General features: G+C 47.8%; 1 protein-coding gene across 2 annotated transcripts in view; it reads right to left on the reverse strand.

Annotated features, from left to right (window-relative positions):
• Positions 1-248: 248 nt before the first annotated feature.
• The window catches only part of LOC127032639 (NADH-cytochrome b5 reductase 3), a 36,335-nt gene continuing 21,013 nt past the window's right edge, over positions 249-15,570 (reverse strand). For both annotated transcript variants that reach the window (XM_050919974.1, XM_050919965.1), the window contains 5 exons: positions 13,735-13,864; positions 5,430-5,513; positions 5,247-5,332; positions 2,191-2,290; positions 249-1,370 (listed from right to left, as the gene is read on the reverse strand). In XM_050919974.1, coding sequence (XP_050775931.1) covers positions 1,198-1,370; positions 2,191-2,290; positions 5,247-5,332; positions 5,430-5,513; positions 13,735-13,864 — 573 coding nt within the window. In that variant the 3' untranslated portion in view covers positions 249-1,197. The remainder of the gene's footprint in view (positions 1,371-2,190; positions 2,291-5,246; positions 5,333-5,429; positions 5,514-13,734; positions 13,865-15,570) is intronic.

The raw sequence follows: 15,570 nt of genomic DNA on the forward strand, positions 1-15,570 counted from the left end.
TAGGTACAATCAACCCAGCACTTTTGGATTTGGCTAGACAGATGAAGTTGCTGTCAGACAAGTTCAATTTTACACATCCTTTTTGGGCAAAATTCTCAATGGAGTTTTACTTCATCACTGTATGTAGAGTAGTAACTTAAAGAAATAAATGCTTAGTAACTTAGCAGAGAAATAAATGTACAAAAAGAGACTAATATTTAAATGAGTATTACTTTAAATTTAGTTTTTTACTTTAGTTAAATTTACTTTAAATAGTAGTTTTTACTAGTGGGATTTTCGTACACCTAGAGATTTGCAAGTGAAATCTCAGCAGGAGCAGTTCTGAAAAGTAGTCAAATCTACAGTTTTCTACAGAGGGAACACCTCCCCCCTAGTCTAGCACCTTCAGCTCTTTAAATAACTGCTTCAACATTCTATATTCAAAAGCCCCTGCCTTCAGGAATTAATCTCAGGTCCTTGAGAGGGGAATGGCTAATGAAGGTGATCAGCTGGAAAAGATCTGCTTTAAGTGAGGTCAGTCCAAAATACAACTAGAAATTATGTTCCTAGTAGGTGTATTTATGTTTGACATCTTACACCATAGCTGTCATAACCAATAAACCACCAGATTTCACCTCTGCAAAATGACTGTGGAAGAGGCAGCCACTGTTGACCCGCCTACTGTAAAAGCTTTGAGATAATTAAGATTTGGCAATAGTAAGGTAAATAAAGGTGTCCTTCTCATAGGTGGCCATAGTTCACACCATGTATGCTATCCAATATACACAGTGTTGGGAAGTAACTAGTTACCACTGTGATTACAATGCTAAGCAATGTAACTGACCTCTTCATTCCCTTAAAAATTCTGCTTTACTGCTGAAAATTGACATTGAATTGTAGTCAATGAGTCTCTCTGACGAATGTGTTAAGGGAAACATCATACATTACTACGCACCTGCAATCTGGTTAAATTGTTTGTTTTTAGTGTTGTGCCAAAATTTCGCACAACACCAAAAACAGTAAAAATTAAAATTTGAGTCTAAAACGGATGGCTTGTCTTCCAAACTCATTAAGAAATCTAAGTGATTATAATTTAAATGTAGCTTCCCAGCACTGTACACCAGCCACTTGTGTGCATACTTTGTCTTGTTCCCTGTTAACTAGATGCTTTTCCTTACATCAGCTTTCTTTCCGCACTACAGCACAGCTAAATCTTCTTTAGTAGGAGAATCTCATGTCCTTGGTGTATCCCAGTTTTTCAAGGTTAGGTAAGCAAGCATACTGGATCATTGGAGGAGGGCCGCACATGAGGATTAGAACATCATCTTGAGGAGGGGGCATGTGTTCTCTGAGCATGTCTTGACTCACAAATCCCTGGCTATAATCCCAATCTGAATGGAAAGGGGGGAAAAAAAAGGTATTTTATTAAACAGGATTTATAACAACACTCACCCTTATTTATTATGGGCCAACCAAGAACAGGGCTCCACTGTGCCAGGAACTTAGACACAGAATAAGAGAGGGTATTTCAGCACCTTGACTGTAATTAATACAACACAAGAGTGTTGAGGATAAATGTATTATCCTCATATTAAAGATGGGGAACCGAAATAGAGGAAGTTATTTACTAAAAGTAGAAGTTTTTGGCAGAGCTGTGAACAGAACCCAAGTTTCCCCCATCACAGTTTAGTACCATATGACCTTCCTTCTTAATTCATTGTTTAAGAGAACATAGGTATTTAGTGTGTTAACCCTTTCACAGAGGGATTCAGGGTTCCCCAGCTTGCTGCTGGCACTGAACACACAAAACCACTGACCCCAAAAAGGGGAATGAGATTGCCTCTTTGTTCTCACATTAGCTAACACATTTAATCCTCAATTCTTGTGTCAATAACGCTCTTTTTTCTTTCTTCAGAATATACTGAAACTAGAGTCAGAAGAACAGCCGGGGGGGGGGGGGGGGGGATGGGGGGCTTGTTCATGTTTGCTGCCGAAGTCAAAGAGGAGGACTACATAGTAGCATTCTCCTGACCAGTTGCATAGCTTCGGAGGCACTAGCTACCAAGCTCCTTCCTACAGAAGTCACCATGTCAGCTCTGAAGGCATCTAGTTGCCTTAACAAGTGATGAAAAAGTTAGAGGGGATTCTAGAATTGTAATCATCAGCAATAGTAATCTGGTGCATTGACAGGGGTGGCATGTTAGATCTTACTCTCAGGTGCTCTGTCCAATGTGTACCAAAGCTTAAAGCGTTCTGGATGCTGAACCTGAACTTCCTCCAGTTCTGAACGTAACAGGATGTCTTTCTCAGTCTGCAGGGAAAGGAAAGGAGTTATTCTTTCAATAGAGTCCCAGAACCAGTCTTGTAACTGTAACAAATTAAGCCTCACAAAACTCCTGTGCAGTAGCTATCATCTCAATATTAGCGAGAGAGACACAAAGTTTAAGATAACTCAGTGAGATAGAGACAGAGTCAGAAACAGACCCCAGATTTCCCAGCTTCTTGATCTTTGAAAAAACCACACCTTGTCTCATGGAAAGGAATAAATATATATTTAGATTTTTCTTTTTTTTTAAACGACAAAACCACCCCGCACTACATGGTTATTAGATGCAGCACCACAAAACTCAAATGCTGTATTAACAGTCTTCAGTATCAATTCAGCTTTCAAAAAACCTGGGAAATTACTGCACAACATCACTATAGTATAAATAATGCTAGTAGACTCTGAGGGTAGTTTTTCCATCTCCTTTTCAGCCTCACATTATGAAGCAGTGCTAATCCTTTCATACTCTACCCAGCCACGCAGCAATTTGGCACCAATGAAAGTAATATACTGGATACTATGGAGGGAGTTTATCAGCACTTGTTGCTGTGAAGGCACCTATTTCTGGCTCTAACATGAAACTGCATCGGTTACAAGAAAGCTATTTCTGGATCTGACTAATAAAGGCAGGCATCTGAACTGGACATTAGAAGACTTTTTCAATGGTCTAAAAGGGGCTAACAGCATGCAGTGAGATTAGCAGTAAGTATTGAATATGAATGTGTAAAACACCCATGAGGACACAAAATAATACAAGAGGGTCTACAGTGTTTACAAATATGGGTAGGAAATAAAATGAGATTCTACAAGAAATATGCACAATCCTAAACACAGGTTAACTTGAGGGATAAATCTGGAAAGCAGCAAAAATTACGGACATTTTACAGGTGACAGCAGGCAGAGGAGCTAGGAATTTGCAACTCAGTGTTATGTTACAATGCGATTTTTGGTTGCGCACAAACAAGAACAGAGAGATAGCAGGTCCTCTGTACAAAGTTTTGTTAAGACTATACTTGGAATACAGGGTACCCCAAACTAGGAATATATATTGACAGACTGAATAGAGTTCAAAGAAGAGCAACAAAAGTGATTAAGGGTGCAAAGGACTGCGTACACGGGTAGAGGGGAGAAAAAATTCAAAGGAGCCAATTATGGAAGCACTTAGTGTATGAACTATCCTTTGAATGAGACATTTTATCCTTTAATTGGCTAAATAATGACCAGGCCAGGACAGTTTTTTCAAGGGTGTAAAAACCAAGACTGGAGAGGCATTTGGAGTGGTAAAATACTGGGACGAAACAGAAGAGGGAAAAATTTAGGCTTAACATCTGGAAAAAAACTTCTAAACCAGTCAGATGCATTAGTCTATGGAATGCGCTTCCAAGGGAAATGGGACATCACTGGGCACATTCAAGTCTAGGCTAGACATAATTCTGATAAATGTACAATGAGGTCAATCCTATATTGGCAGAGAACTCGATGACCCAACAGGTCTTTTCCATCACCAACTTCTACTATTCTCATTTCTACATCATCATCTAGGACTAAAATAACTTCAGTGGATACAAGATAAAGTTGAAGCACTGAGGATAGTCTGTAGTATCATACACTGTCAACCCACACATCTGCTTTTGTTTGGGTTAGTGTAACTTGATACAACATACTTAGATATTTATGCCCAGATTTTCAGAAATACTCAACACCTACCAACTCCTTCTGAAAACACTGGGAGTTGAGCCATTTAAAAAAAAAATCTAGTTACTTTATTTAGGTGCCTATAATATGACCTTTTGAGAATCTTGCCCTTCATACATTTTGGTATGTGTGGCAGTATGTTATCTGGGTAAGAGTGGCTGGTTTGGCTTAAGAGACAAGTTGTTCAGTACCAATGGAGAGTGTTTGCTACACCATTTAATTAGGGGATATTTGATTACTAGAACCAAATGGGACTAAGACTTCCTATCAAACTTATATCCCTACCTCCTAGACTGTGGAGAGAGATTTGTATCCAAATTAAGCCATCGTGCTGGACAACACCTACCTCTGTTTCTCCTCTTTTGTAAGCCTAATGTTTAGCTCAGCTAAATCATGACATTCATAAACAAGGGTTTCCTGTTTTAAAATTGAGAGTATCATTTACCAGCTCTATTACTACCATATTAAGATTCCCGGTATCGACTCTTCATTGGAGTTTTTTAAAGAAAGACAGCATGTAGTGGCATAACACAACGCAACCTTTCAGAGAAGTTGAAATCTGAAAACAGGGCCTGAGTAGAATATGGCCCCCAATAGATCAGAAAATATCTTTCTGTAGTGCTGGTTCTACACCAAGTAAGCTGCTATTTCTAATGGCATGGCACTCGCGCCTCCATTTTGCAGTTATCTGTTGGGCACAATTAAGTTTATACTGCACCTGTGTTCAAAAATAGTCAGATTCATACTTCCCTACACAAACCTGGTTCCATGCCCCTGGGCGGGAGGGAAGAGGGGTATTACTAAAGAGAGCAAATGATGCCGCTGCTAGATGGGGCAGCTTTAAAATTTTGACAAGGGCTTCCCGCAAAAAAAAAAAAAAAAGAAGAAAAGAAAAGCGCTAAGCACTTCCAGGAAAGAAAGAAACAGAAGAAAGAATCCCTGTCTCAAAAAACACTTACAGTCTGGATAAAGAACACAACAAGAGGACACAGGAAAAAACAGAAGGGTTAGATGTGAGGGCAAAAGTTACCAGGCAGTAATGTAGAGAACAGTGTGCTCATTGCAATGGCCTCACATGTGGCTGTTTTTATAGTTTCTGTTCACTTTTAGCTTAGGGTTTTATGATACTGAATTGTACCTGTGTTCTGTGCTATCTCTGGAGACGTTTGCATATACCTGGGTTTTGTTTTTTTTTAAACTTAAGAACAATTTTAATGCTTTGCCACAAGAAGAAAAGAAGAGTTACCTGATTAGCAAACAGCAGCTGACAAACCGTGGGATCATCTTTGTCCTTCATGATGGCGCGAATGAGCTGCAGCATAGGAGTTATGCCTGAAAAAAAACTGCAATTAAAACTGGCCACCAGCAACATATCTAATAGTCTGGCAGAAACAAGGTGCACAAAGAATGAAACTTCATTCTTACATACCAGTTCCACCTGCAATCATTCCAACATATTTCACTGTTTTAAGAACAGGTTCAGATTTCTTCTCAGCACGAATAGCAAACGTGCCTGGAAAAAAGGAGGAAAGACAAATATTAGGGAGTACTCTTGAACACTAATTTAGACAGAGGACTGGGATCACAAATCCTGAGTTCTCATTCTGATTTATAGTGACTGTCTCAGACCCTGGGCAATCACCTCTCCACTCATTTTCCCATCTGGCTATCGTAAGGCTATTGTGAGGACAAACCGATATGTTTAAAAAGTGCTAACTATTTTAAAAGGCGTCAAAAATGAATGCTACTAGTGTATTATAATTAGACAAGATTTTTTGACTCATTACTCAACATCAAACTATCATGATTTGCATTTCAGTAATGTCTAGTGGCCCTGATCAAGGAGCAGGAGCCGAGCCTGATAAGGACCATCCTCCACCTCCCGACAAAATCAACCTGCCCTCAAGAGCTCACAATCCATTCTCTGTATGTAAGGACTATGTCTAAGAGACACCTCAATTTGTGGGGAGGAAACCTGACTAAAATTAAGTATCTAAACACTATAATACAAATCCAGTCCATCAGCAATTACACAAAGACCACACCAGTGGGTGGAGTCGAATAAGGTCACGACCAGGTTTTAAAAGAGCTCTCTGGGCTTCTCTTCACTGTGTTGTGTTTTGTTTTTTTAAAACCTAGAGTTAATTGATTCCTGATGGCTAGTGTGGACACACCACAGAGGCTACAAACACTTCTCCTCTATCTTGGGATAAAGCCCATTTCTTAACCATGACATTACATGTTCCTGCTTGTAGCAGAGTGGTTACTCCGCTCCTCCCTGAAGGGCTTAAAAACAGCCCTGGGAGGGGTCTGTGGCTTGAGAAAGCAGCTTTTAGGCTGGGCTGATTGGGGGAAGTGGCTGCAGCTGGGGCCACTCCCCAAACAGCCTCAGCTGGCCCTTTAAAGGCAGAGAAGCCAGGGACAGACAAAGAGTCTCCCTCTGCCTGTAGTGGGAGAAGGGCCTGGCTGCAGGGAGCTGGAGACAGGGTACCTGAGTGGAACAGGGCTGGGGAAAGGCAGAGAAGCTGGGGAGCTCCAGCCTGGAAAGACCTCAGCAGCAGCCTAGCACAAGGCCAACAGGTACTGATGGTTGCAGAGGACAGCCCAGGGGTAGGCCAAGGCAGCAGGTCCAAACCCAACCTTGCCAGTGATGAGCAGGCTGATACTACAGTCTGTCCAGGGCGTGGGGGCTAGATGATGACTGGCAGTAGCCTGATACTGAGGTGAGGTGAGGATAGTGGGTGGGGGTTCCCCAGGGAGGGGAGACCCTAAGACGGAGGGGATTACTGCTAGGAGCAGCACCCCAGGTACAAGGGCACCGGGTCCTGGGAGGGACATGGGGACCAGAGGACAGGCGGCTCATCAGCCTGCAGAGAGCGCTCCAGAGCTAGAATGAGCTAATTCCCAGAAGTCACCAGCAGGATGCATCACAGGGGTGAATCCACTCGTCTACACTGCCACATTCATAGAGGCCTGGACAAAGTAACCAAGTTTAACCATTATTAACTGTCATGCAGATGGGATCCTAACACAGCTACTGGCTCTTTGCTAGGAATTGAGTCGGTCAGGCCTGGTCTATACACAGTTTTGTATCAGTATAACTATGCCAGTTAGGTGTGCTATTTTTTGCCAATATAGTACAATCCCTGCTGTGGGCACAATTAACAGTATGTAAAAGTTCTTCTTCGAGTGCTTGCTCATATCCATTCCAATTAGGTGTGCGCGCGCCACGTGCACGTTCGGAGACTTTTTACTCTAGCAACACTCGGTGGGCCAGCAAGTCGCCCCCTGGAGTGGCGCCGGTATGGCGCCCGATATATACCCCTGCTGGCCCGCCCGCTCCTCAGTTCCTTCTTACCGCCCGTGTCGGTCGTTAGAACTGTGGAGCATGGCTAGCCGTTCTCCACCTCCCTAGCATTTCACTCTTCTACAGTATAGTGTATATAGTTCTGTTATTATAGTAAATAGTTGTAGTTATAAAGTTAGTTAAGTGTAGTTGTAAATAGTTATACAGAGGATCGGGGGTTCGCCCCCTTTTCCTCCCCGCGGTGCCGGGGCCCATGCCCGGTTCACCCGGCTTTAAGCCTTATGCGGCCTGTCATCGGCCGATGCCCACGGGAGATCCGCACAACTCCTGCCTGAGGTGCCTAGGCGAGTCCCACCTTGTGGACAAGTGCCGGATCTGCAAGGCGTTCAAGCCCCGAACGAAGAAGGAGCGGGACAGTCGCCTGAAGCAGATCCTGATGGAGGCAGCGCTGACTCCCCCACCGTCGGCACCGACTCCGGCACCGGGGCCAAGTGTCGCCTCCGCTCCAGACCACCCGGCACCGGCAAAGGCTTCAACTTCCCGCTCGGCACCGGCCCGGCACCCTAGCTGGCACCGCTCCCTCTCCCCGAGGAGCAAGAAGCACAGGCCTCCTGCGGTACCTACAACTGCACCGCAGTCTGAGCGTGCCTCCAAACCTGACCTCCCGGCACCGTCATCCACCGCGGCACCGAGCGTCGTCGCACCGTCGACTCCGGCTCCTTAGGGACCGTTGGGTCCGGTTCATCTCAGCTCCCCAGTGAGAACAGCGGTTGAGCTCATCGCGCCCTCCACGCTGGAGACCTTCTCCGTTGCACGCGACCTCATCGCCATGACAGAGCCCGAGCTGCCCCGGTTCTCCAATCAATGGGCAAGCCCGCCATGGTGCGGCCGCATTCGCCGGGCACTACTGGGCATCGGTCCCATTCCAGATCGAGGGACCACTCTCAGCATCGCCGCTTGAGATCCAGACGCCGCTCGCAGTCCCGAGACCGCTACCTGCGGCACCGGTCGTACTCGCGGCACCGTTCCAGATCCCGGTCGCCATCGTACTACTCTCGGCACCGGTCTAGATCGTGGCACTGACGTTCCTACCGCAGCCAATCCCGGCACGGCAGCGTACGGCACCGGTCAACCTCCCGGCACCGAGCTGGTAGCAGGTCCCGGTCCAGATCGAGGTACCACCATGACTCCCGGTACCGCTCGCTGGCACCGCGCAGTGACATTGGGGTGCGCAGAGGCCTGACGCAGTCATCGACGACTCCTCCATGGCCTTCAAGGCACTCGTCCGCTTCTTCACGGATGGACAGCGCCTCTTATGGGGGTTCGGATGTGCAGGCCCACCCGGACCAGGGACCACCACAATGGCCCTTTTGGATGCCCTGGGCATACCACCAAGCCAAGGGCGAACCTTCGGGCCCCGCTCACTCCGGCCAATCGGAGCATCGTGCACCAGAGGCCACGGTCAGCCGCCCCCCACCCCCCCAGGTATGGAGGAAGTCCCTATGGATCCCCTGGCGCGGCAGGATGCTCGAGAAGTGGAGGTTCCTCTGGATGAGGCTTCCGTTCAGGAACCACTCCTCCCTGGGGTGTCTTCTTCCTCATCCCCAGATGAGGCGGTAGCAGGCACATCTTCATCAGGGCCCCCGCCAATTGATCTCAGGGCACACCAGGACCTTCCGAGGCGAGTTGCCCAGAACATAAACCTTCCTGTCGCGGAAGTCCCGGAAGTGGAGGACCCGGTGGTAAGCATCCTTTCTGCGGAGGCACCGACCAGGGTAGCTCTCCCCTTCATCAAGTCGATCCAGGCGAAGGCGGACACCATCTGGCAGTCTCCGGCCTCCATTCCACCCACTGCCTGCGGAGTGGAAAGGAAATATATGGTACCATCCAAGGGGTATGAGTACCTCTATGTACACCCCGCTCCCTGCTCCTTGGTGGTACAGTCAGTCAATGAGCGGGAACGCCACGGCCAACAAGCTCCTGCGCCAAAATCCAGGGAAGCCAGGCGCATGGACTTGCTGGGCCGCAAGGTTTATTCCACGGGAGGCCTTCAGCTCTGTGTGGCGAACCAGCAAGCCCTCCTGAGCCGTTACAGCCACAACACCTGGGAGGCTGTCAGCAAATTTACGGAGCTGCTTCCCCAGGACTCATGCCAGGAATTTTCATCTCTCCTGGAAGAGGGCAGGAGGGTCGCCAGGACCTCGCTACAAGCGTCCTTAGATGCCGCAGATTCGGCAGCAAGAACACTGGCATCGGGCATAGCCATGCGCCGTATATCGTGGCTGCAGTCTTCCGGACTACCGCCAGAGCTACAGTACACGATTCAGGACCTGCCATTCGATGGGCAGGGCCTTTTCTCTGAGAAGACAGATCCCAGGCTACAGAGCCTGAAGGATAACTGGGTCATCATGCGCTCACTGGGAATGCACACGCCCCAGACTCAGAGAAGGCCATTCCGCCCCTACCATCAGTGCACTTACCCCCCGCCTCGCCCCAGACAAGATTTCAACCGGAGGTGAGGTCAGCCGAACCGTAGACGTCAGCCAGGTCCTCAAAGGGGTAATACTTCCGGGTCCGACAAACCACCGCAGGGACCCAAGGCGAACTTTTGAAGGTGCGCCCGAGAGCAGCTTACCAATCCCTTCCCTGGATCCACTTCATTTCCTCAACTGCCTCCGCCCCTTCCTGCCGTCATGGTCCCAGCTAACCTCGGATGGTTGGGTCCTGCGCACGGTGCAGTTTGGTTACCATCTTCAGTTTATTTCTCCACCCCCCTCCCATCCTCCCTCCTCGTCCCTCTTCAGGGACCCCGCTCATGAGCAACTTATCATCCAGGAGGTTCACAAGCTCCTGCTCATCGGAGCTATAGAGGAGGTGCCAAGGGAGCTAAGGGGCAAGGGGTTTTTATTCCCGGTACTTCTTAATCCCCAAGTCAAAAGAGGGCCTTCGACCCATCCTGGACCTGCGAGGCCTGAACAAATTCATCAAAAAGTTCAAGTTCCGCATGGTAACCTTAGGATCCATCATTCCCTCCCTGGATCCCGGAGATTGGTACACCGCTCTCGACATGAAGGACGCATACTTCCACATTGCGATCTTTCCCCTGCACAGGCGGTATCTTCGCTTTGTGGTAAATCAGGACCACTACCAGTTCACGGTCCTCCCCTTTGGGCTCTCCTCAGCCCCCCGGGTGTTCACCAAGTGTATGGCGGTCGTCGCCGCTGCCCTGCGCCGTCGTCGTATCCATGTCTTCCCTTACCTCGACGACTGGCTCATTCGAGGCACGGCGGAGGCGCAGGTGACCGGGCACATCACCATCATCACGGAGCTGTTTGCGAGTCTAGGCTTGACCATCAACCCGGACAAGTCCACTCTGGTGCCCACGCAGAGCATAGAGTTCATCGAGGCATTGCTGGACTCCAACCTCGCAACGGCCAGCCTCCCCCGGCACCGATTCCAAGCCATAGTGTCCATGGTCACAAGCCTATAGGCCTTCCCGACCACGTCTGCTCGAATGTGCCTCGCTCTCCTGGGACACATGGCCGCATGCACCTTCGTCACCAAGCATGCAAGACTTCGCATGTGCCCGCTGCAGACCTGGCTCGCATCGGTCTATCGACCGGGCAGGGACGCCATAGACACAATCGTAACGATTCCACCGAATGTTCTCGGTTCCCTAGGCTGGTGGACAACGCCCTCCCAAGTGTGTGCGGGCCTGCCGTTTCACGCCCCTCAGCGTCCTTGACGACAGACGCGTCATCGCTGGGCTAGGGTGCACACCTGGGGACCCTGCGTACATAGGGTCTATGGTCACAGAGAGAGTTGACTCTTCACAATGTGCGGGAGCTGCGGGCAGTTCGCCTAGCATGCCAGACATTCCAACGCCATTTGCACGGCCGTTGTGTCGCGGTATTCACGGACAACACAACGGCCATGTATTACATCAACAAGCAGGGCAGGACCTGGTCCTCCCCGCTGTGTCAGGAAGCAATACGTCTGTGGGACTTTTGCATAGCCCACTCTATTCATCTAGTGGCCTCCTTTCTCCCGGGAGTGCGAAACACCCTTGCGGATCACCTGAGCAGATCCTTTCTGTCCCACGAATGGTCCGTCCGTCCGGACGTCCTCTGTCGTTTTCCGGAGGTGGGGGTTTCCCCAGATAGATCTGTTCGCCTCCAGATCGAACAGGAAATGCCAGGTGTTTTGCTCTCTACAGGGTCGCTCCCCGGGCTCCCTGTCGGACGCGTTCCTCATTCCGTGGACGGGACGTCTTTGCTACACCTTTCCACCCTTCCCTCTCGTCCACCGAGTCCTGATCAAGGTCCAGAGAGACAAGGCCCGCCTCATCCTGATCGCTCCGGCTTGGCCGCAGCAGCCTTGGTACACCATGCTGCTCGACCTGTCCCTGGCGAATCCAATTGCCCTACCTCTTTGGCCAGATCTGATCACACAGGACTTCGGCAGGATGCGCCCTCCGGATCTACAGTCCCTCCACCTGTCTGCATGGCTCCTGGCTGGTTAAGCCAGTCCGAGTTGCGCTGTTCTGATGCAGTACAACAAGTGTTGTTGGGCAGCAGGAAGCCTTCCACACGTTCAGCCTACCTAGCGAAATGGAAACGCTTCTGCTGCTGGTGCAACCAGCACGGCCACGACCCACTCTCTGTGCTAGTCCCCACCATTTTGGACTACGTGTGGTCTCTCAAGCAGCAGGGCTTGGCGATCTCCTCTCTGCGCGTCCATCTCGCGGCTATATCCACCTTCTATCCAGGCGAGGCTGGCAAGTCCGTGTTTTCCCACCCTATGGTGTCAAGATTCATCAAGGGCCTGGAGCGGCTATACCCTCAGGTCAAACGGCCTACCCCTACTTGGGACTGAACCTTGTCTTTATTAGGCTCATGGCGCCCCCCCCTTCGAACCCTTAGCCACATGCTCGCTGCTGTACCTGTCCTGGAAAGTGGCCTTCCTAGTCGCTATCATGTCGGCTCGGCGAGTCTCGGAACTTCGGGCTCTAACCGTGGACCCTCCATATACAGTGTTCCATAAGGACAAGGTACAGCTGCGACCGCACCCGGCGTTCCTCCCTAAGGTCGTCTCCGCCTTCCATATTAACCAAGACATCTTCCTGCCAGTCTTTTACCCAAAGCCGCATTCATCCCGAAGAGAGCAACAGCTCCATTCCTTGGATGTCCGAAGGGCTCTCGCGTTCTATATTGAGAGAACTAAACCCTTCCGACGCTCACCACAATTGTTTGTGGCAGTAGCGGAACGCATGAGAGGCATGGCAATCTCCTCCTAGCGTATCGCATCCTGGGTCACGTCCTGCATCAGGACATGTTACAACTTGGCCCACGTGCCAAAGGGGGCCCTTACCGCCCATTCTACCAGGGCTCAGGCTTCGGCCGCGTTTTTGGCTCATGTCCCCATACAGGAAATCTGCCGTGCGGCCACCTGGTCTTCTGTGCACACCTTCGCATCACACTATGCACTGGTCCAGCAAGCTAGAGACGATGCCGCTTTCGGCGCAGCGGTTTTACAGTCTGCAACGTCTCACTCCGACCCCACCGCCTAGGTAAGGCTTGGGAATCACCTAATTGGAATGGATATGAGCAAGCACTTGAAGAAGAAAAGACGGTTACTCACCTTTGTAACTGTTGTTCTTCGAGATGTGTTGCTCATATCCATTCCACACCCGCCCGCCTTCCCCTCTGTTGGAGTAGCCGGCAAGAAGGAACTGAGGAGCGGGCGGGCCAGCAGGGGTATATATCAGGCGCCATACCGGCGCCACTCCAGGGGGCGACCTGCTGGCCCACCGAGTGTTGCTAGGGTAAAAAGTCTCCGACGAACGTGCACGTGGCGCGCGCACACCTAATTGGAATGGATATAAGCAACACATCTCGAAGAACAACAGTTACAAAGGTGAGTAACCGTCTTTTGCTTTATCCTGGTGTAACTTATACCAGACTTACACGAGAAACTTCTGCCAGTATAGCAATGCTGGTTAGGGCTGTGATTTGGAGGCAACATTTCTATGCCAGCAAAAGCCTTAGTGAAACACAGTCATAGTGGCATAAATGTACTTTTGCTGCTATAGTTTATTTCACTCAGGGAAACACACAAGTTCTACCAGCAAACGCACTCTTGGGAATAGAGCTGTGTCTGTACTACCAGCAAACCTTGTAATGTAGCTAAGACCTTATTCCCTCTTCCTATAATATGCACGTTTACAACAACAGCACTCATGCACTCTAGAGCAAGTATACTTCTCTAAGTACCCCAATACAGTTCAAGTGGTTCAACTGGTGTGTAGGAAAGGCCAGAACCCGTATAAAAGTTAGTGATCACTACTCCTACATTACAATGCATCACAATTACGTAAGATTTTCTGTGCTTGTTATTCTGGACACAATATTTCCAAAATCAGTCTTGCCTTTTCCCTTGTAGACAAGTAATCCACTGGGACCTCTGAAGTCAATGGTATCCCCTAATTTCAAGCTGTCTAAATATTGAGACATCTTCCCTCCATCGGGGAACTTTGGATGGACCCCTTTAAAATAAATCTGTTAAAAATAAAGATTAAAGGGAACTGTTTCATTAAAAGAGTTAAAACCAAAAACAAGTTTTTGCCTTAATTTTCTGTAATACACAAATTCATATACCCAAACTCAATAAGGAATGAGACATGGCTGTCAGACAAGCTAAAACAGAGATCTGAGAATCCAAAAAGAGAGAGTTCTATTTTAAAGTCAGTTGAACAGGTGAAAATTGTCCTAGGGCAGTTTTGTTACACAGAGACAGCCTCAAGATCTGTTAACCTTGGGCCCAATTCTGAGGTATCAAGAGCCTGCAGCTTCCAAGTGAAGGCAATGAGAGCAGCGGATGTTAAACACTTCAAGATTAGACCCCTTACCAATTGAGCTATGGGGTTGTCTACATAGGAAAGATAATACCAGTATTTACAAGTATAAGGTAAGATGTGAATTTAAACAAATATAGTTATACTGGTGTAATTTCCTTCTCCTGCCCCAGCCACACACATACACACATTCCTGTATAAGAGGGCCTTGTCACTTGGGAAAGGGTTTAACCTAAGCCAAAAAAGCCACTCTTATACCAGAATAAAAGCAAGCATCATAATTGTGTAACTGACAGGTCTTGTCTACATGGGAAAGTTCTATGAGTAACATTCCCCTTAGCCATTTATTCAATATTAGAAGACAAGCCTACAAAAGGCAAAGGGGTAACAAACGAGACAAAATGGGAGAAAAATCAGAAAGGCTAAAGCACAAAGTGAGTTATACCTAGCAAGGGACATAAAATAAAGAAGAGGTTCTTTAAATACATTAGAGACAAGAGGATGACACTGAAAAGTCTAGGTCCATTACTTAACGGGGAAGGAAGAGCTAATAACTGCAAAGAATCCTGTGGCACCTTATAGACTAACAGACGTTTTGGAGCATGAGCTTTCGTGGGTGAATACCCACTTCCTCAGATGCATGTCTTGACATGCATCTGAGGAAGTGGGTATTCACCCACGAAAGCTCATGCTCCAAAATGTCTGTTAGTCTATAAGGTGCCACAGGATTCTTTGCTGCTTTTACAGATCCAGACTAACACGGCTACCCCTCTGATACTTGAGCTAATAACTGATGACCTGAGGAAGGCTGATGTGTTTAATACCTATTTTGCTTCTGTCTTCACTAAAAAGGTGAATGGTGACCAGATTCTCAACACAATTAATGTTAACAAGGGGAAGGAGTGCAAGCTAAAACAGGAAAAACAATATTTAGATAAATTAGATGTATTCAAGTTGGCAGGGCCTATTGAAATTCATAATGTACTTTAGGAACTAGCAGATGCAATCTCAAAATCATTAGCAATGATCTTTGAGAACTCACTGAGGAGAGGGGAGGTCCCAAAGGACTGAAGGGAAAACGTATTACCTATTTAAAATACGGGGAACAAAGAGGACCCGAAGAATTACAGACTAGTCAGCCTAACTTCAAAACCTGTCAAGATACTAAAACAAATTATTAAACAATGAATTTGTAAGCACCTAAACAATAACAGTGTTAAGAAATAGTCAATATGGATTAGTTAAAAACAAATCGTGCCATGCCAAGCCTTCTTTGGCAAGGTTACTGGCCCAGTGGATAGGAGGGAAGCTGTAGCTCTTGATTTTACTAAGGTTTTTGACGGAGTAATAGATGACAGTCTCATAAGCAAACTAGGGAAATGTGGTCTAGATGAAATTAATAAGGTGGGT

The sequence above is a fragment of the Gopherus flavomarginatus genome, chromosome 1 (assembly GCF_025201925.1).
Source record: "Gopherus flavomarginatus isolate rGopFla2 chromosome 1, rGopFla2.mat.asm, whole genome shotgun sequence".
NCBI classification, from domain to species: Eukaryota; Metazoa; Chordata; order Testudines; family Testudinidae; genus Gopherus; species Gopherus flavomarginatus.